Source organism: Hyperolius riggenbachi, chromosome 10, assembly GCF_040937935.1.
Source record: "Hyperolius riggenbachi isolate aHypRig1 chromosome 10, aHypRig1.pri, whole genome shotgun sequence".
NCBI classification, from domain to species: domain Eukaryota; kingdom Metazoa; phylum Chordata; class Amphibia; order Anura; family Hyperoliidae; genus Hyperolius; species Hyperolius riggenbachi.
This window is the reverse complement of record NC_090655.1, coordinates 277,076,229-277,097,749: the sequence shown is the minus strand read 5'-3', so window position 1 is coordinate 277,097,749 and position 21,521 is coordinate 277,076,229. Positions and strand designations below refer to the sequence as shown.

The following is a 21,521-nucleotide window of genomic DNA, read 5'->3' as shown; positions in this document are numbered from 1 at the left end:
TGATACATTTATTATGCAGCTTAATGCCCAGGAGGGGAGGGGGTGCTACTGACTGTGCCTTCTGTGGCTGCAGCTCCCAAGCACTGTGAGTCAGACAGGAGAAAAGCCCTGTGTGACTGCTCACATTCCATCTAACACTAATGCTCTCTTCCCCATCTCTCCTATATACAGTTATTGCTGCATACAATCTCTATGCTCATTCATACTATTACTATCCTCATACTTGCCCATGTCTGTACTGATCTCCCCACTGCAATACATCCTGTACAATGCCCAGCAGCCATATATGTGCTAGTCTATAACAAGAATCACACAATTACCTCTTCCAACGTGTCCTCTCCACTTCCTGCAACTTCTCTTCTTCCTGTCTTACATCACTTCCTGTGTGTGTGATCGCCATCTTGTGGTGAATAGACAAACTGCAGCCACTGTTTGTAGTATCTCCTTCGCTAATAGAGTTGGGCCGAACGGTTCGCCTGCGAACGGTTCCATGCGAACTTCAGTGGTTCGCGTTCGCGTCCCCCAGGCGAACTTTTACGGAAGTTCGGTTCGCCCCATAATGCACCATGAGGGTCAACTTTGACCCTCTACATCACAGTCAGCAGGCCCAGTGTAGCCAATTAGGCTACACTAGCCCCTGGAGCCACTCCCCCCCTAATAAAAGGCAGGCAGCGGCGGCCATTACGCTCACTCGTGTGCCTGCGTTAGTGAGAGTAGGGCGAGCTGCTGCAGACTGTCTCTCATAGGGAAAGATTAGTTAGGCTTAGCTTGTTCCTGGCTGCATACCTGTTCTGTGAACCCACCACTGCATACCTGTTCAGTGAACCCGCCACTGCATACCTGTTCAGTGAACCCGCCACTGCATACCTGTTCTGTGAACCCGCCACTGCATACCTGTTCTGTGAACCCACCACTGCATACCTGTTCAGTGAACCCGCCACTGCATACCTGTTCAGTGAACCCGCCACTGCATACCTGTTCAGTGAACCCGCCACTGCATACCTGTTCTGTGAACCCGCCACTGCATACCTGTTCTGTGAACCCACCACTGCATACCTGTTCAGTGAACCCACCACTGCATACCTGTTCTGTGAACCCGCCACTGCATACCTGTTCTGTGAACCCGCCACTGCATACCTGTTCAGTGAACCTGCCACTGCATACCTGTTCAGTGAACCTGCCACTGCATACCTGTTCTGTGAACCCACCACTGCATACCTGTTCTGTGAACCCACCACTGCATACCTGTTCAGTGAACCCACCACTGCATACCTGTTCAGTGAACCTGCCACTGCATACCTGTACTGTTCAGTGAACCCGCCACTGCATACCTGTTCTGTTCAGTGAACCCGCCACTGTATACCTGTTCTGTTCAGTGAACCTGCCACTGTATACCTGTTCTGTTCAGTGAACCCGCCACTGCATACCTGTACTGTTCAGTGAACCCGCCACTGCATACCTGTTCTGTTCAGTGAACCCGCCACTGCATACCTGTTCTGTGAACCCACCACTGCATACCTGTACTGTTCAGTGAACCCGCCACTGCATACCTGTTCTGTTCAGTGAACCCGCCACTGCATACCTGTTCTGTTCAGTGAACCATATGGGCTGTAAAGCCACCAAAACCTGCACTCTCGCCATGGTGCGCACCAGTCCAGCTGTTTGCGGTGCGTTACACGGTGAGTTTGGTGTGTCAGTGTGAAGCAGTACCTTAATTACACTACCTGATTGATGTATACACATGCAAGATGTTTTAAAGCACTTTAGGCCTGTCATTTAGCATTCAATGTGATTTCTGCCCTTAAAACGCTGCTTTGCGTCAAATCCAGATTTTTCCCGGGGACTTTTGGCATGTATCCCACTCCTCCACCTGGGGGTCCAGGTGTTAGACCCCTTGAAACATCTTTTCCATCACTTTTGTGGCCAGCATAATTTTTTTTTTTTTCAAAGTTCGCATCCCCATTGAAGTCTATTGCGATTCGCGAACTTTTACGCGAACCGAACCTTACGCGGAAGTTCGCGAACCCGGTTCGCGAACCTAAAATCGGAGGTTCGGCCCCACTCTATTCGCTAATGCTGGCTACACACGATGCGTACCCGGCCCGCATCGAATGCGCCGCTCGATTCCCGTCGATTCGTTTATTTCCAACATGTCCGATTTGCGTTTCGATGGATCATTAGGTCGATTTGCCATACTTTACATGACAATCGACCTAAAAATCATCGAAATGCGCTTGGAAATGCTCAGAAATAAACGAATCGACGGGAATCGAGCGACGCATTCGATGTGGGAACGCACCGTGTGTAGCCAGCATAAGAGTTACAGAATGCCCAGCAAGTTAATGGTGAACCAGAACCCCTAGGAGTGTGTAAAGGGCCTAAAAAGGACCAAAATGGGCTCAGTGTTAGGCAAAACAGAAATATGACATTTTAAAACAAAAGGTATTTGAGATTATTCAGACTGGAGTGATCATATGTCTCCCACAATACATCACTGCTGAATATGCAAATCACCCCTTTTTATGACCCTGTAAGCTAGCCACACCTCCAGAGCCGCTGGGATGCAATGATGGGTCAGCTTGTTAATATTACAGAGCCACAATAATCCAACATGAATACAGACTGGCTGATCCTCATCAGTGCAGCTTTGACGAGGAAGGGACTCCAGGCAAGAAGTAGCGGGTGTGCGCCTTGGATACATTGGGAGCGGATCTCTGTGCGCTCGGCGGTTGAGACGCGACTGAGGACTAGAGATGGCCCGAACTGTTTCCACGTGAACTTATGCGAGTGCGATCCACCCCCTATACTACAAGATCAGGCTCAACTTTGACCCTCTACATCACAGTCAGCAGTCACAGGGCAGCCAATCAGGCTGCACTCCCTCCTAGAGTCCCCTCCCCCCCCCCCCCCCCGTATAAAAGGCACCTGGTCGGCCATGATCTCACTCTGTGTGGTGTGCTGTGTAGTTAGTGATAGAAGGGAGAGAGGTTGCTGCACAGATTACGGAAAACTTAGGCTGTTAGGCTTGTTAGCTTGCTTCTTGCTGATACTTATTGCTAAGAAGCACCCCAAAACAGCTCTTTTGAGAGCTAATGTTCTTTTGATGTGTTTTTTTGTGTGTGTGTCCCACTGACACTTGCATATACGGCCCTGTCAGTCTAGCTGGCCCTTGCTAATTGCTATACTGTGCAAGGCCCAGCACATTCAGTGACTACCTTTTCACTGCACCTGTGTGGGACATCTGCATATTTGTAATACCAGTCACTGCATACCTGTTCATGTTTACTGCACATGTGCGACAGCAGCACGCAGTGTTATTTACCAGTCACTGCATCTGTTCATGGTACCTGTGTGTGTGTGACAGCTGCACATTTGTAATACCAATCACTGCAAACCTGTTCATGTTCACTGTGTGTTGTGACAGCTGCTCATTTGTAATACTATTCAATGGCTCACTGCATACCTGTTCAGTGCGTGACAGCAGCACGCAGTGTTATATATAGCAGTTACTGCATACCTGTTCACGGTACCTGCTGTGTGTGACAGCTGCACATTTGTAATACCAGTCACTGCATACCTATTCATGTTTACTGCACCTGCGTGACAGCAGCACGCAGTGTTATATATACCAGTCACTGAATACCTGTTCACAGTACCTGTGTGTGTGTGACAGCTGCACATTTGTAATACCAGTCACTGCATACTGTTCATGTTTACTGCACCTGTGTGACAGCTCACGCAGTGCTATATATATACCAGTCACTGAATACCTGTTCACAGTACCTGTGTGTGTGTGACAGCTGCACATTGTATTGATACCAGTCATTGCAATCGTGTTCACTGCACCTGTGTGTGTGACAGCTGCACATTTGTAATACCAGTCACTGCATACCTGTTCATGGTACCTGTGTGACTGCACATTGTATTAGTCAAATGAGTGCATACCTTTCACTTCACCCCCCCCCCCCCCCCAATATGGACAAAAGAGGCTGAGCCAGAGGCAGGCCACCCGACAGGTCTGTTCGAGGTCATGCTGTCGTGATTTCGTGCGGCCCTGGACCAAAGTACAGTGTTCAGAAGGCACGTGCCATATACCCCCAAGATTGTCAGGATGTAGTTGACTATTTAACACAGAACACCTCATCTTCCTCACCTTCCGCATGGAACCGTGACATATCTTCCTCCTCCTGCTCTGATTCTGGCACCCCACTTAACACTCAGTTGGCTGCCACCATCAAAGTGCCATCATCCCAGGGCTCAGCGGTGTGGACATTTTTTTGTGTGTCTGCCTCAGATGAGAGCAATGCCATCTGTACTCTCTGCCACCAAAAATTGAGCCATGGAAAGACCAAGACCCGTGTAGGGACAACTTCCTTATGAAGGCACATGATGACAAAGCACAAACTGCAATGGGATGACCACCGGAGGAAAAGCAGCACAGAAAAGCAAAGCCACGCAATGCAGTGGAAGATAGCAGGCCGCAATTTTTTCTTAAAAAAGGCGATACCCAACCCAAACTGTACCGCGATGTTGAAAGGCAAGTGGTGTCATCTCTGGCACACAGCGTTGGGTCAAGGGTCTATCTGAAAATGTGCTTTGTAAAGCATGGTCAGGCCTGCCCGAAGACTAAGTCAGTCCCCACACACAGCATCTCTGCCTGCACGCCGTGTGACTTTCAGTCCCCACCCCAGTCCCCACACAGCATCTCTGCCTGCAGGCCGCTTCACTGCCTGCCCCAAGACTAAGTCGCTCCCCAGTCCCCACTCAGCATCTCTGCCTGCAGGCCGCTTGACTGCCTTCCCCGCCACCACCATCCTGAATTTTTAAGGCTGCTAACAAAGACAATAACAATTTCTTTCTGGTGCGTGTACATGCCTGCCTAATTTTTCTGGCTGCACTGCGGCTGCAACAACAAAACAAAAGGCCTGTACATGTGTCAATTCCCCTTTGTGATCGTTACCTTGCTGTGGTGAAGGGGCTTGCGTATCACAATGAAGCAATGACCGCCGGCTATATGAGTGTGTGTGTGTGTGGGGGGGGGGCACACCAAAGATAATAAGGTCGTTGCTTCATTGTGGTCAGACCAAATTCGATCAGCTGGACAGTCTCTGTTGTTCTATCATTGAGCTACCACAGTCCGGCATCCATATGGGCTTGAAAACCGCCATCGCCTGCACTCTCGCCATGGCGCACACCAGTCCAGCAAGGCCGTCACTATACAAACAGCTGTTTGTGGGTGGTGTGTTACAAAGTGAGTTTGGTGTGTCAGTGTGAAGCAGTACACCAATTACACTACCTGATTGATATATACACATGTAAGATGTTTTAAAGCACTTTATGCCTCCAATTTAGCATTGCAATGTGATTTCTGCCCTTAAAACACTGCTGTGCGTCAAATCCAGATTTTTCCTGGGACTTTTGGTGTGTATCCCATTCCGCCATGCAAAACTCCAGGTGTTAGACCCCTTGAAACATCTTTTCCATCACTTTTGTGGCAAGCATAAATGTTTGTAGTTTTCAAAGTTTGCCTCCTCATTGAAGTCTATTGCGGTTCGCGAAGTTCGCGCGAACCTGGATTTTTACGGAAGTTCGCATTCGAGGTTCATGAACCTAAAATTGGAGGTTCGAGCCATCTCTACTGAGGACAGCGTAACTAAGCCTGCCGGCCAACTAGCGGGGCAGAGCCTGCGTCTAAATTACTCTGTGCGATTTGATTTTAAAGGAATATGTGGGTGCATTTCAATTTTATTGGTTAATAAATTGAGGAGATTTTACACTATGAGGAGCTTTTTTATTGAGGTATACGGAAGGTCAAGTGTGCTGAGATGAGGTGTCATCAGAGGACAACTATCATAGAGATCGTTAGAGGTGGGGGACGACCCGGGAACGGTCCCAAGGTGTGAATAGACCTAAGTGGAGGTCTCACCACACGGTGAGTGGATCACAGTGGGGTGTGGTGGAGGCTTACTCTGTCTCTGAAGTTGCTAGAAGTGATGTGGAGAAGTGACATCAATTGCTGCATCTGTTATCATTGTGTTAATGGGACTTTATTGCTGTCGGGGTATTTCACTGAGGACAGTAATATGTGTAGTCTTTGACAGTACTCGGAAATGGGAGTACTTCTTAAGGCTTCCTGAACAATACTGCAGCGCTATTTTATCTGGCAGGTCAAAGAAGTCTGATCAGGCATGGCACAGTAACGATGGCCACTGACTGTCCTCAGAGGAGCTTACAATCTAATTCCTTTCATAGTCATGGTGCAGATCGTATGGTACGCATATGATCTGCATCGATTTTCAAATCTGTCTTCATGCAATTTCTCTCTGCAATCAAACAACTCTTGCTTGTGTTCAACTCTTGCCTGCATTGCTTTTGACTTTATGGTACGCATACATAATTGTGACCATTTCCTGGTGCCAGGCCTTATGCTGCAATGTGTGCTTAATTAATTAGTCATAATTTGCATGTCTGTAGACTGACCCAGCCTCCCACAGCCCATGCCTGGCCAGTCACACCTGATCCTCATTCCAGCACACACCTCCATCCATTCTGCTGTCTATTTAATCTAGTTTCTAAGTCAGATATGACTGTAGTCAGATGTGCATTAATTGTAAGTGCATGATATGAAGTGCACAGCAAAAGACCCGAATTAGACCAGAATTTTGAAGTGCACAGCAAAAGGCCCGAATTAGACCAGAATTTTGAAGTGCACAGCAAAAGACCCGAATTAGACCAGAATTGCACCAGAAGGGAACAGAGGGAACTGCCAGGAGACTCTGCACTTCGGTTACATGGTTTGCTAATTAACTAAATTAGTTTTTTATCTGCTTCACCATATGCTTGCCTGTTTTTGCAATTCCTGTATCTAAACATATCCCACCCTCCTGCTGTCAGCTATCGATCTCCCTATATAGCACTTCAGAATGTATAAGATGTTTCTCTCAGCCACTTCATTTTGCCTTCTGCTCCTGAAAATTCACATGTCACTTCATCCTCCCACTGCCAGCAACACCATACACATTGCTCCCTCTCTGCTATTGTCTCCCCTTCTCTCTAGCCATGAACTATTCATATTTCTCTGCTCAAACTACCCCTCATCTGCTCTCACTAAACCTAACTTTCATACACACAAGTCTCACCCCACATCTCTCTGCTCTGCCTACTACTACTCCTGGCTTCTGGGGACATATCACCAAACCCAGGGCCCACTCCTAGACCTCACACTACTCAGACTACAACTAATTCCACCAATAACAAACCCCACCACCTCCCCTCCCAGAACACCTACAACCTTATTGACATCCCCCTACTTCCTAGCTCTCCCCTCCCCATATCTGGGGCTCTATGGAACTCCCGCTCAGTCTGTAATAAACTGGCCTTCATTCATGACATGTTTATCTCCAACACTTTTACCTTTCTGGGGCTCACTGAGACATGGCTAACTCCATCAGACACGGTGTCTCCAGCTGCTCTAACACATGATGGACTAAAATTTAGTCATGCCCCTGGACCTGGCCACAAACAGGGAGGCGGGGTGGGGATCCTCCTCTCTGAACACTGCTCCTTTAAGCCACTCACACCACTGCCCGCACTCTCACTCTCATCCTTTGAAGTTCATGCTTTCCGTCTGTACTCTCCATACCACATTCAGATTGCTGTTATCTACCGCCCGCCTGGGACAGCCTCTACTTTCATTGATCACTTTTCAGCATGGCTTCTCCAGTTCCTCTCCACTGATATACCCTCTATCATCATTGGAGATTTTAATATACCCATCGACACTAACTGCCCTACTGCCACCAAACTGCACTCTCTCACCTCCTCGTTTGACCTCGCCCAATGGTCCTCCACTTCCACCCACAAAGACGGCCACACTCTCGACCTTGTCTTTATCCGCCTCTGCTCTATATTTCAAGCTTCCATAACACAAGACCACAACCTTCTTACCTTCTCAATCAATTCTTCTCTACCATCAACTCCTCCAACACTACACCATCCGGTCATGCGCAGGAACTACCGCATCCTGGATCTGAATACCCTGACTGAAGCCTTGCAACCTCTAAGTACTCTGTCATCCTACACTGACCCAGAGGCAGCATCCAGTTACTTATTTAGTGTAGTCTCCTCTGCCATGAATTCAGCTGTCCCACTCACCACCCGCCCCCGCCAAACTAACAGGCAGCCCTGGCTCACTGAACAAATCAAACAGCTGAAAAGGCACTACAGGGTGGCAGAAAGGTGCTGGAGAAAGAGCACTGCTATATAGGACTTCCACCACTACAAACAAACTATGCAGGAGCTCAGGGATGCCCTAACCTCTGCTAAGCAGTCATATTTCTCCTTGCTCATTTCCTCACAGTCCCACAACCCAAAACAATTGTTCAACACCTTTAACTCCCTACTTCGTCCCCCACCTCCTCCCCATACCACGTCTGTCAGCTGACGACTTTGCATCATACTTTACAAGCAAGATTGATGCAATACGTAATAGCTTCAACACACAACCACTTTTACCAGCTCAACCATCACCTATAGATTCCTTCTGTCCGCCTGCTTCCTCGCCCACTACTAACTGCCTTCCCCCCCGATCCACAAGACCACTCTCCCACTCTAATATCTTTTACCACACTCACTGAACAGTGTCTTTCCTCACTACTCTCCAAAGCTCATCTCACTATCTGTGCCCTGGACCCCATTCCCTCTCATCTAATCCCCCAGCTTTCCTCCTCCCTTAATCCCGCTCTAACAACTCTAGTCAATCTTTCTATCTCCACTGGCACTTTTCCTTCCTTATTCAAACAAGCTATTATCACACCACTTATCAAAAAACCCTCTCTTGGCGTACATTTGAATTCGGCGCTGGTAGACTTGGGCTCAGGATCCAGCTGTTATATGGCTGGTCCTGCTTCTGCACAAGTCCGGGCCATTTTAATTACTATTCCCCCTCCAGGCCGCCATGGATAGTGGGGGAATGAAATAATTCGGCTTCCAGCGATTGCTGGAGGCCGAATTATTGTGTTTTTTAAGCAACTTCGGCTCCGTCTTCTGATGGAGCCGACCTTCCTCACTGAGCGCTGCTATAGACTGATTCCCACAACAGTCTATGGCGGCGCTGGCTGCGCCCAAAGCTAGCAGCGCTGAAAAGCACTGCTCCGCTCTCTTGATCCAGCTTCTCTATCCAATTACCGGCCAGTCTCGCTCCTCCCCTTTGCTTCTAAACTGCTGGAACGTCACATCCATTCAGAATTGTCTGCCTTTCTCTCTACCAACGCCTTACTTGACCCCTTTCAATCTGGATTCCGCACACACCATTCCACCGAAACTGTCCTCACGAAAGTTGCTAATGACCTACTGGTAGCTAAATCCAAAGGCCAGTTCTCCATTCTAATACTCCTTGACCTTTCCTTTGCCTTTGACACGGTTGATCATGCTCTGCTTCTGCAGACACTGTCATCTTTAGGAATCAAGGGACAAGCACATTCCTGGATCTCCTCTTATCTCTCTGGACGCTCTTACACGGTGTCCTTCTCTAACACCAATTCCTCCCCACGCCCACTGTCTGTTGGTGTTCCTCAAGGCTATATTCTTGGGCCACTTCTTTTCTCAGTCTACACTCATGGCCTGGGACAACTAATTAACTCTTTTGGCTTCCAGTATCACCTCTATGCGGATGACACCCAAATCTATCTCTCAGCTCCTGACCTGTCCTCACTACTATCCAGAGTCCCCGAGTGTCTACGTGCCTTTTCTGCATTTATGTCCTCCCGCTTCCTCAAACTCAACATGAGTAAAACAGAAATTGTGATTTTTCCACCATCGCTATCTACACCCCCACCAATTGCAACCATAACGGTAGACAACACCCCAATAACCTCAACCACTAAGGCCCGCTGCTTGGGGGTTATACTCGACTCAGAGCTCTCCTTTAAACCTCACATTGCCTCATTAACCACCACCTGCTATTTCCAGCTCAAAAATATATTCCGTATCCGTCCCTTTCCTCACACAAGAGGCCACCAAGATGCTTGTACATGCCTTAATCATCTCCCGCCTAGACTACTGCAACACCCTGCTCTGTGGACTACCACAGAAAAGGCTAGCACCTCTCCAATCCCTTCTAAATTCAGCGGCCCACCTCATTCACCTTTCCACACACTCTTCTGATGCTGCCCCACTGTGCCGTTCTCTCCACTGGTTACCTATTACCCAGAGGATCCAGTTCAAACTCCTGACTCTAACATACAAAGCCCTCCATGAGTTGTCCCGTCCATACATCTCCTCACTAATCTCAAGATATTGTCCCTCCCGCAACCTCCGCTCCTCCCAAGAAATTCTCCTGGCCTCTAAGCTGATCACCTCCTCTCATGCTCGCATCCAAGACTTTACACGAGCATCATCTCTTATCTGGAACTCTCTTCCACAGCCTGTACGTCATGCTCCAAACCTGGGCATCTTCAAACGCACTCTTAAAACACACCTTTTCAGACAAGCTTATAACATTCTATAGCCCTTATTTACTTATTTGACACAATGTAATCAGAGGCAAAGGGTCACTGCCTCATCCATCCTCCACCCCCTTACCTAGTGTGTCCCCCACTACCCATTAGATTGTAAGCTCGCAAGGGCAGGGTCCTCCTCCTAATGTTTACTGTTTTTGTCACAATATTTGTGCTGCTTGGAACTCTGTTTTACAATTTGTTAGTATATCTATGTTCCCCTTGTCGTCTTATTGTGCTTTGTAAATCGCTGCGGAATATGTTGGCGCTATATAAATAAAAAAATAATAATAATAATAATAATTTCCTACCATATTATTATTATTATTATGTATTTATATAGCACTGACATCTTCTGCAGCACATTGCAGAGTACATAGTCATGTCACTGACTGTGCTCAGAGGAGCTCACACTCTAATCCTAGCATAGTCATATTGTAATGTCCTACCATATTATTATTATGTATTTATATAGCACTGACATCTTCTGCAGCACATTGCAGAGTACATAGTCATGTCACTGACTGTCCTTAGAGGAGCCCACAATTTAATCCTACCATAGTCATAGTGTAATGTCCTACCATATTATTATGTATTTATATAGAACTGACATCTTCCGCAGAACATTACAAAGTACATAGTCATGTCACTAACTGTTCAGAGAGGAGATCACAACCTAATCCTACCATAGTCATAGTCTAATGTCCTACTATATTATTATTTTGTATTTATATAGCACTGACATCTTCTGCAGCACATTACAGAGTACATAGTCATGTCACTGACTGTCTTTAGAGGAGCTCATACTCTAATCCTGCCATAGTCATAGTCTAATGGCCTACCATATTATTATTATGTATTTATATAGCACTGACATCTTCTGCAGAACATTACAGAGTACATAGTCATGTCACTAACTGTTCACAGAGAAGATCGCAACCTAATCCTACCATAGTCATAGTCTAATGTCCTACTACATTATTATTTTGTATTTATATAGCCCTAAAATCTTCTATAGCACGTTACAGAGTACATAGTCATGTCACTGACTGTCCGCAGAAGAGATCACAACCTAATCACTACCATAGTCATGAAATTTTTTTTATTTCTTCAGGATGGTAAAAATGGAGGAGGCCCCCAATACAGAGTGCTCCCCCTACCTTACAGCCATTACGTGAGGGCGTCACATCATCAGAGGTATTCCGGGGGTGCAGGGAGGCCGGTATACTGCGCCATTACTGAGCTCCTCTTTGAAATCAGCGTGGTGTCTGACGTCACCGGGTGCCCCTCCCATCGTATGCGTATCCTGTTATGCACATAATGTTGTGGGGGGCGCTAATCCATTCCGCTCTCCAGTTAGGGTGTGGTCCAGGTATGTTGACTATGTGGTTCTGGTGTGGTCATCCACCAGGGATGAATTTAATGCATTTCTAGACTTTTTGGGAATTAACGATCTGAATATGCAATTTACAGGTGTGTGGGGAGTGGAGGAGGTGCCATTTCTGGATGTGGTGGTGGGGACATCACCTACTGGTTACTACAAGAGAGGATTTAGAGACTGAGACTAACGCAGTATTGCATTGGGATATCTATCATCCCGAACATACAAGGACATCTATTCCATTAAGCCAGTTTATGAGATTGAGACGGAACAACAAAAATGATGACGACTTTAGACAACAAGCAATAGAACTTCGAAGTTGATTTATCCAGAGAGGGTTCCCTGTTGATATTGTGGATAATGCTCTTTGGAGCGTTATACAAAAGCCGAGAAACTGGAAGAGAGTTATAAGAGGTGGAACACGGGATGCACCTAAAACAGCGTTCTTTACGTTTGACTTTTCCCCAATGTCTGGAAGGATAAGAGAGACAATCGTCAAATATTGGCCGATGCTAAAGGACGATCCCTTTTTAAAGGATAAGAAAGGCTCCACCCATTGTCTCGTTTAGGAGATGTAAGAGGTATGACAATATTGAGTTTAAAAAGAATCCCACGTGGCTATCAGATATGCCACCAATCAGGAGCTTTCCATGTGGACATTGTTCGACTTGCCCATTTACAGAAAAATGGAAAAGTATTATTAAGGACCTGATTACATGTAGTTCACAATTTGTGGTATATGCACTCTATTGCACATGCGGTAGGTTTTATATTGGCATGACAGCTAGGCCCAGGGGCGTAGCAATCACCATAGCAACCATAGCGGTTGCTATGGCGCCCTTACCAAGGAGTGGGTGAAGGGGGGCCCAGGATGCATGGGTCCTGGTGGCAATATGGGAGTCAGCCTTTCGCAACTGTCTCTTTTTTCGTGGTGACAGTGCTGCTTTGATCAGCCCTTCACACACAGCACCCGAGGAAGAGTCTAATTGTGCCGCCCTAGACAAAGAGCAGGTGAATGTGGCCAATAGCAACAGCACTACCTTCCTTCTAGCCAATGCTGTGCTGCTGACTGCTGTGGTCAGCCTATCACATGGGAGGGAGGAGCATTGCACTGCGCTGGAGAGAAGTCGCTAGGTAGAAGCTGTGCAGCCATGTGACCCCGCTGTCTCTGTCTGCCATGCCTGCTGATCCCCAGAGTGCCAGTGATAATGTCCCTGTGCCTGCTCCTCATGCACTTGCTGCCCAGTGCTCATACCCAGGAGGAGACCACATCAGCTGCAGACCTCTGTGCTGCGTGGGGGGGGGGGGGGGGGGGAAGCAGGAAAGTGTCTCTCGAGGAGGAAGGCAGCGTGCAGTGTCAGGTCATTATGTCAGACAGTGAGGGAGAGAGGGAGCATAGTTGCAGACTTCGTTTACCAGACAGGTAAATAAGGGTTCTGTATATACTTCGTTTGATTACAGCGTCTGCTCTGATGAAATGTGCAGTGATGTCCAGGACAGGCTTCCAGGCAGCGTGCTCTTCCACACAGAATAATGTCCAGAGAGTTGATTATGGGGGAAGCAGGCTTGCTATACTCTGCAGCATTGTGCCTGGCTGGCATAGTACAGTATTGTATTAGCCCTATTGTATATAAAATATATTTCTAACCTCCTTTGCTCTCTGCCCACACTCTTTCTTGTGTTCTTTCATATTTTGTTCATATCTCACCTTCTCCTACTGTCCTCTGTTCTTTCTCTTCCTAACCTCTTGCTCCAGCTCTTTGTGTCTACCCTCTAAGGCCTCGTTTACACTAAAATGTGCACGGCAGTGCGTATGATGTGCGATCAGCAAGAACATCAGAAGTGCATAGGACTTCTGAAGTTCAGACTATGCGCGCTGCGCAGCAGTGCGATGTTCTATTGCTGCATGCATTTTCGGCAAAGTGTATTGCTGATCCCATTCACTGTTTCTGGTTCGGATCGGGTTTTTAGTTCTCTGACCCTCCTTTGTCTATACTTCTAATTTTCCTGCTTAATTTACCATCTATGGTTAGTGTCTTGTAGCCCTTGCTTCCGCTTTGTGCATGACTGATAGGAATATGCGTACCTTGTTACGCTTTCCCCAGCGTGTATACGCATAGTGTTATGTGGTCGCAACAAGTGAATTGGGATATGTGTAGGAGCGTGGCCATTTGTGGATTGATTGGCCTGCCCTTATCCCGCATGTTGCTGATAGACCACAGTGTTTAGCACTTGTGGATTATGCATACTGTAGTAGCATGTGCAAGAAGGTATGCATAGGACTTGCACCTGCACAGTACGCATGCCATAGTCGGTGGACGTAACAGGATACGCAGACGATGGGAGGGGCGCCCGGTGACGTCAGACATCTGAAAAGAGGAGCTCAGTAATGGTGCAGTATACCGGCCTCCCTGCACCCCCGGAATACCTCTGATGATGTGAAGCCCTCATGTAATGGCTGTAAGGTAGGGGGGAGCGCTCTCTATCGGGGCCTCCTCTGTTTTTACCATCCTGATGAAATAAAAACTTTTTGGGGAATATACACTGGTGCCCTCCCTGGACTTCTTTCTGAACCAAATTGTATGCTGTATACGGCGGAGGCACAGTGTGACTGGATCCAAGCTGTGGACATTTCACATGGTCTGGTTTGGAAGCTCAGTGCTGGTCTTTTCTGCTATAACTACCACACTTTGAATAAAAAAACAACAAACATATTGGGGCTGCTCTCCAGGTTGCACACCCCAGCTCTTCCAGATGTGTTAATTACACAGGGGCCAGCAGGGGGCCCTAACCATAATAAACACCTTACCTGGCTAAAATATTGGGTGGCTAATGATGCTTACACCTACATGTACTAGGCCCACATCAACACTCCATTATTGGGGCAATGACTGGGAGCCTCATCTGTAAATACTGTAACACGGCCAGTGGAGCCAGTATAGAGCCTGTATTAGGCTAGGATCAGAGTTTTATACAGAGTTTTATACAGAGACTCATCTCACGTTATTCCCTCATCTCTCCTGGGACTCCCATTCTCTTCTGGCCGTGCTCCTCCTCCCAGCAGCTCCTCCTCCCAGCAGTTGACAGACTGGTAGCCGGGACATGGAAGTCCCCTTCTCCCTCCACTATTACTGAGCTTATGGAAAGATCACACCGGTTTCCGCACTTCTTGGCCAGCCCTAGTCTGAAGACTTTCGTCTCAGTTGTTGAGCGCGATATTAACCACTTCACAACTGAGGGGTTTTACCCCTTCAGCATCCGAGCAATTTTCTCCTTTCAGCGCTCCTTACATTCATTCGCCTATAACTTTATCATTACTTATCACAATAAAATAAACTATATCTTGTTTTTTTCACCACCAATTAGGCTTTCTTTAGGTGGGACACTATGCCAAGAATTATTTTATTTTAAATGTGTTTTAATGGGAAAATAGGAAAACATTTGGAAAAAAAAACATTTTTCAGTTTTCCGCCATTATAGTTTTTAAATAATGCATGCTACTATAATTAAAATTTATGTAACTTATATGTCCATTTGTCCCAGTTATTACACCATTTAAATTATGTCCCTGTCACAATGTTTGGCGCCACTATTTTATTTGCAGATAAAGGTGCATTTTTTTCAGTTTTGTGTCTATCCCTAGTTACAAGCCCATAATTTATAAAGTAACAGTGTTATACCCTCTTGATATAAATATTTAAAGATTTCAGTCCCTAATGTAACTATTTAAGTTTTTTTTTTTATTGTAATTTTTTTTTATTTATTTTAATATTGCGGAAAAAAATATTGGTAACAATTGGGGAGTGTGGGAGTTAATGAGTTAAATTGAATAGTAAAAAATAATGTATTTGTATGTGAAAAAATTTTTTGGGTGTAGGATTACTTTTTGGCCACAAGATGGCCACATTTTTTTTTCAGGCGTCCTGCAAGCGTCAGAAGGACGCTTGCAGGAAGGGAGGCTGGGAAACTAAGTTCTTTCACAATGACCACGCTGCTTCTCGTAGAAGCATGCCGATCATTGCGGGGGGCAGAGATCAACGAACGGGAATGGATTTTCCCGTACGTTGATCTCCGGGCGAGCAGGCAGCGGCGTGCACGATCGCGGGAGTGCGAGCGGGAGCGCGGACAGCGGCGGCGGGGGGGGGGGTGCCTATAACTACGCTCCGGGCGGGGAAGTGAAGTCCAAAGGAGCGTAGATATACTGTACCCGGGCGGCGAAGTGGTTAAGCGACTCTCTGGGAGAAATTCTAATTCACATAACCTCTCCACAGAGGAACTTGCGGCACTAGAGGAGCTGAGGGAGCAGACTAAATGGGAAATTAAACTCTCCGGTAAAGGGGGTTAATGTTGTTGTGATGGGGGTGCTGGCCTACAGGGACATGTGTTTGGATATCCTTAATTGGCGGGATTGCTATGTGCATGTCCAGGGTCGCCAGATGTCAAAAGCAGCTTTTCACCATTATTGATGACGCCTTAATGCGCAGTGCTATAAGTGAAGACATTGCCCATTTTTTTTTTTAAATCTTGCATCCTATAACCCCCACGTTGTATGCTTTACCCAAGATTCATAAATCTAAAATTCGTACGCCCGGGCGTCCAATTGTTTCTGGGCGTGGTTCCTTGACGGAGCGGGTGAGCGTGTACGTTGACCGGCATCTTCAGCCTCATGTGCAGGCCCTGCCCTCCTATGTCAGGGATACCATGCACCTATTGAGAATTTTGGAGGGGGTTCATGTTCCCCCAGACACACTTCTAATGGCTCTGGATGTGGAGGCACTGTACTCTAGTATCCCGCATGATCTGGGTATCGCTGCCATAGAGACCTTCCTGTGCAAGCTTAATATTAAACGTATGGCCCACAATATCTTTTTGCTAGATCTATTAAGATTTTTGCTTTTGCATAATATTTTTGTTTTTGATGGGTCACACTACCTCCAGGTGCAGGGGGCGGCGATGGGGACCACACGTGCCCAATCCTATGCCAACCTGTACCTGGGGGAGTGGGAACGCGCAATTTTTTCAGATGAGGGACTCTCAATGTATCATGTTGATGTCGCACAGGTACATCTACGACATCTTTATCATTTGGACAGGGACACCTAATGAACTACGACAGTTTGTTGAAATCTTGAACCAGAATAAAAGAAATTTGCGTTTCATGATGACATTTGATTCCAGGAAAATTTCTTTTCTGGATATTTGGGTCATGATTGATGATCAAGGCCATTTGTTTACAAGCTTGTACAGGAACGACACAGCGACTAATGCCCTATTAAGGGCTGACAGTTTCCACCCTGCACACTGTTAAGGGTATCCCTGTGGGCCAGTACCTTCCGTGTTAGGAGGAACGTTTTTTCTCCTGACACTTTTGAGGACGAGGCAGCGAATTTAAGTTCACGTTTTAGGGATCGGGGGTATCCTGATAGCTTATTGCGTCAGGCTTATCAGTGAGCCAGCATGGCCGATCGGAGTTCATTGTTGTCAGGGAGCAGGTCCCGGAGAGACGATGCTAATAGTACACTCTTATGTGTGTATTCAGCACAATTCAGAGAGATCACACGCGTTCTGCAGCGTCATTGGTACATTCTTATGAATGATCCTAAAATTGAGCCCCTTGTGACAGCTGAACCAAAGGTTACTTGCAGACATGCACTGTCTCTCCGTGACCTGATCGTCAGGAGCCATTTTAAGGGTACCGAGTTTGCACGCCCCCACTGTATCGTAACCGGTACATACAGCTGTGGTGGATGCACTGTTTGCCGGTTTTTATCGATTGGTAGGGAAGTTATCCTTCCCAATGGACATCGCTGGCGTTTACAACATTATGTAAACTGTAACACCCAATTTGTGCTCTACCTTCTCATGTGCCAGTGCGGCGCTTTTTATATCGGTAAGACCGGATGTGATTTTAATTCCAGAATTGGTGAACATATTGCAAACATTAAGAACATTGAAAATGGCTCAGCCTGTAAACCAATGGGGAGCCCCGGCGGCTGATTCAAAGATGCTTTGCCGGGACTCTGTTCTTAGTGAGTGTAATTACAGTAACTCGTACACTGTAATTACACAGCGGGGACTTGCGGCGAGATGCGGCGGCCGACGGGTGTAAAGCGGCGGTAAGGAATTTAAGCAATTTGTAGCTTTGCAACTTTGTGGGGGGTTGCGGACGACGAGCGGCGGCCGGCGGGGAGCTCTGGGGGTCTCCTTATTAAAGGAGACCCCCAGATGCAGCGGCGATGTCGTGCGTTAGCATGTTTAGACCTGATTTTTGCAGGTCTAAGCTAACGCTCATGTCTGCCGGGAAGCATCGCTTCCCGGAGGCATGCAAAGTGTAATAGGATAGGGTGTAAGGAACTTGCTGGGCGATAATATCGCCCAAGCGAGTTCTATTAGCACCCTGCCTAGGGCTAAATGCAATTGAATCAGGCGACTTTATAGTCACCAGATTATCGGACTCACCAGCCTTTAACACTGGCGAGTCTGACAATTGCATCAGGCCCATTGTCTCATATGCCCATTGTAGTCTTTGTAGTATGTTTTTCAGAGGGAGGGGGATACCGCAGATAATAAAAACTGATTAGGTGGTCGCCCTTGGTAATCACGGCACCAGCGATCATCTGAGGAGACTGCACTTACTCATGTATCAGCTGGACCATCACACAGCTGCAGCTGTATACACAAACCAGATACACTCTGAGGCCATTAGAGATGTATTGCCTAGGTCACAATGCACTGCTCAGCCTTGGTTACAGAAGCAGCAGAACATACATCAGCTCTAAATTGCTATGTCAAGCAAATACCATTCTCCCCTACCTATAAATTACGGCTACATCTTCTATACAGAAAACTCTCCAGCATATCAAGTGATAAGTAAGCACATCCCACTATAGGTGGGCTGTGGGTGTGTGAGAGCCGACAATCACATCCGGAGCTTTCTATTGGTTTCCATGAGAATGTGATGGGCAGCATACCTACTACACAGGTCTAGGAACTTCAGGCCATAATTGGAGTTCTTCCAGGGTCTGGGAAACTTCTGTTTATTTTCATGTTGGGATTTGTTTACACTCCTAGTGTTGGACGGTGCCGGGCTGTCTGTACATTTGAGAAGATAAAGGTCAATGGACGTCCACAAAGCATGATGTACTACTAGAATGATCAGAATTATGTTTCTCTAGAATAAATCTTAAAGGATACCCAAGGTGACATGTGACATGATGAGATAGACATGTGTATGTACAGTGCCTAGCACACAAATAACTAGGTTGTGTTCCCTTTTTTTTTTTTTTTTTTAGGTATGTAAGTGGCAGTTCCTGTCTGAGTCAGAACTGGGTCAGACTACAGTGTGACCCTCACTGATAAGAAATTACACTTATAAAACACTTTCCTAGCAGAAAATGGCTTCTGAGAGTAGGAAAGAGATAAAAAGGGCCAATAGTTCATAGATTTTGTCTCTGGCATACTTCAATGAATGTGACATTGAGCAAAAATAATAAAACAGTAAAAACGTATAGAGTAGGCTTAAATATAAAATAAAGCTGTGGAATATCTTAAAAAGTCATTTTTAGGGGAAGGAGGATAGATACAATTGTTTATTTCATTTGTTTATTTTCACTTTGGGTGTCCTTTAAGGGAGGACTCTGAATATAGTTTTCTGAGGGATTTACATGGCAAGAACCCTGCAGATTCTTACAATACCCCCGCCGGTATCACGTCATGGTTACCTGTACTTTCAGTTCTTAAGATAGCTGCATCGCACACAGGAGAAATAAGGCTGAAGACTGCAGATACAAAGTGTATGAATGCTGGTCTGTTGCAGGGTCAGCAAATGCATCTGGTGAGCATGTAAGCTTTCCTATTTACACACTAAGGAGTGTTATTACACAGTGTGAGCACAGTGACTGTTTCACTGGTGAAGGGAAGGAGCGTCATCAGTAAGAAACAGGATTACGCTATGTGCATCTCTCTGTTTGTTTTGATAATACTAGGAAATAGTGCGAAGGATTGTGAGGATTCGTTTTGATATTGAGCTTTTCTGCTGATCATAACGAATCAGCAATAGGATCTGATAAGCGGATTTTATACTATTTTCCTGTCTGGATAAGTGTCAATGCAGTGGACTTTTTATGCTGGACTGTACGAGTTTTATGAAAAGTGGTCCTATGCTGCTGTTTATTGCATATTATACTGTTTATATATTTATTTAATTAATCGCTGATAGGTGGTGAGCGCTTTACTACATTACTACATTCCTTTTCATATTTACTGCCTGAAGTTTGAGTAAAAAAAACAAACATTTATATGCTATAGCTTATCCCAGAACTATTGGCCTATAAGACTGTGTATCGGCCACTAACCTTCTAACCATGTGGATTTGTCTGAGTAGTTTTAAACACAAACTCACCTGTGTAATGATGCATATGATTGTAATCCCCATCATGACCATCAGGGGGTGCAGAATAGAAGTTGTAAGCCGCAGAGGCCCAGTCTGAGGATCCCTGGAACATGGAAACCTTTCCCACCAGGTCAGACTGGAACTCACCTGATTGTATTTGTGTTCCACCTCTTATAGAGCTCCTTGATCATGGTGAAATATCACCTCCAGTTTAGTGTTATGTTTGTCTAACTGCTTTAAAGAAGTGCAGTCTTGTTTATTATTATTGATTTATTAAGTGAAGTAAGAAACACACATGGGGTACATAATAATACAGACAAATGGTGTACAACACCAATATATACAATGCAGAACTGGTAACAAAATGCAGAATCAATACAAAATACAGATCTGGTAATTACAGTGACAAATATTACATAATGAATAAAATGTATTGCGTAATGATGGCGCCGTGAGAGGCAGCCAAGGACACATCGGCTCCCGGCAATTTTCTTATTTTCTTACCCTAGTTTTAGTTTCTCAGTTTTAGCTTCAGTTTAGCTTAGTATTTCAGCTTAGTTCTGAGCCAGTCTTTTTAGTTTTAGTTTTAAGTTTAGTTTTAAGCCACAGAGCCACAGAGATCCAGGGGCCGGGCGCCCACACCAGCGCACAATCTCCCGCAGCCACCGAGGTCCAGAGGCCGGGCACCTACACCAGCGCGCAATCTCCCGCAGCCACCAAGATCCAGGGACCAGGCACCCACTCCAGCGCACAATCTCAGCCACCGAGATCCAGGGCGCCCACACCAGCCGATATCCTGCCACCGCTGCCCTCTCTACAGCGCGAAGGAGATCCAGCGGCCGACACCGTGACCAGGAGACCGCCCACCTACCTACTGCAGACACCAGCTGCCGACTCCGGAGCGAATCACCGCTGCTGCCGGGGACCACCCACAACTCTACACAGTCCTCCACCGGAGGCTGACGCTGCGACCGGAAAAAACTGCCCAGCGGTCTGCAGCCCAGCTTCCCCCCCCCCCCCCCTGCTCCCCGAGATCTCCACCAGTGATCGATCCATCCACGTGGCTCGCACGTGGCTAGCCGCGGCCCACCCACAAACTTTCCTCTGTCCAGTCTTCCACCTGAGGCTGTGGCCGGCAAAAAAGCAAAACTGCACAGCGGCCTGCAGCCCAGCTTGCCCCTGCTCCCCGAGAACTCCAGCGATCCATCCATCCACGTGGCTCGCTGCGGCCTACCCTCTAAGCAGACGCAGC

The 21,521-nt window shown here is 46.6% G+C and overlaps 1 protein-coding gene across 1 annotated transcript in view; it reads right to left on the bottom strand.

Annotated features, from left to right (window-relative positions):
• The window catches only part of LOC137535453 (zinc finger protein 585A-like), a 231,489-nt gene that overhangs the window by 124,248 nt on the left and 85,720 nt on the right, over positions 1–21,521 (bottom strand). The window contains exon 8 of the mRNA XM_068257284.1: positions 7,301–7,306. Within this exon, the coding sequence (XP_068113385.1) occupies positions 7,301–7,306 (6 nt within the window). The remainder of the gene's footprint in view (positions 1–7,300; positions 7,307–21,521) is intronic.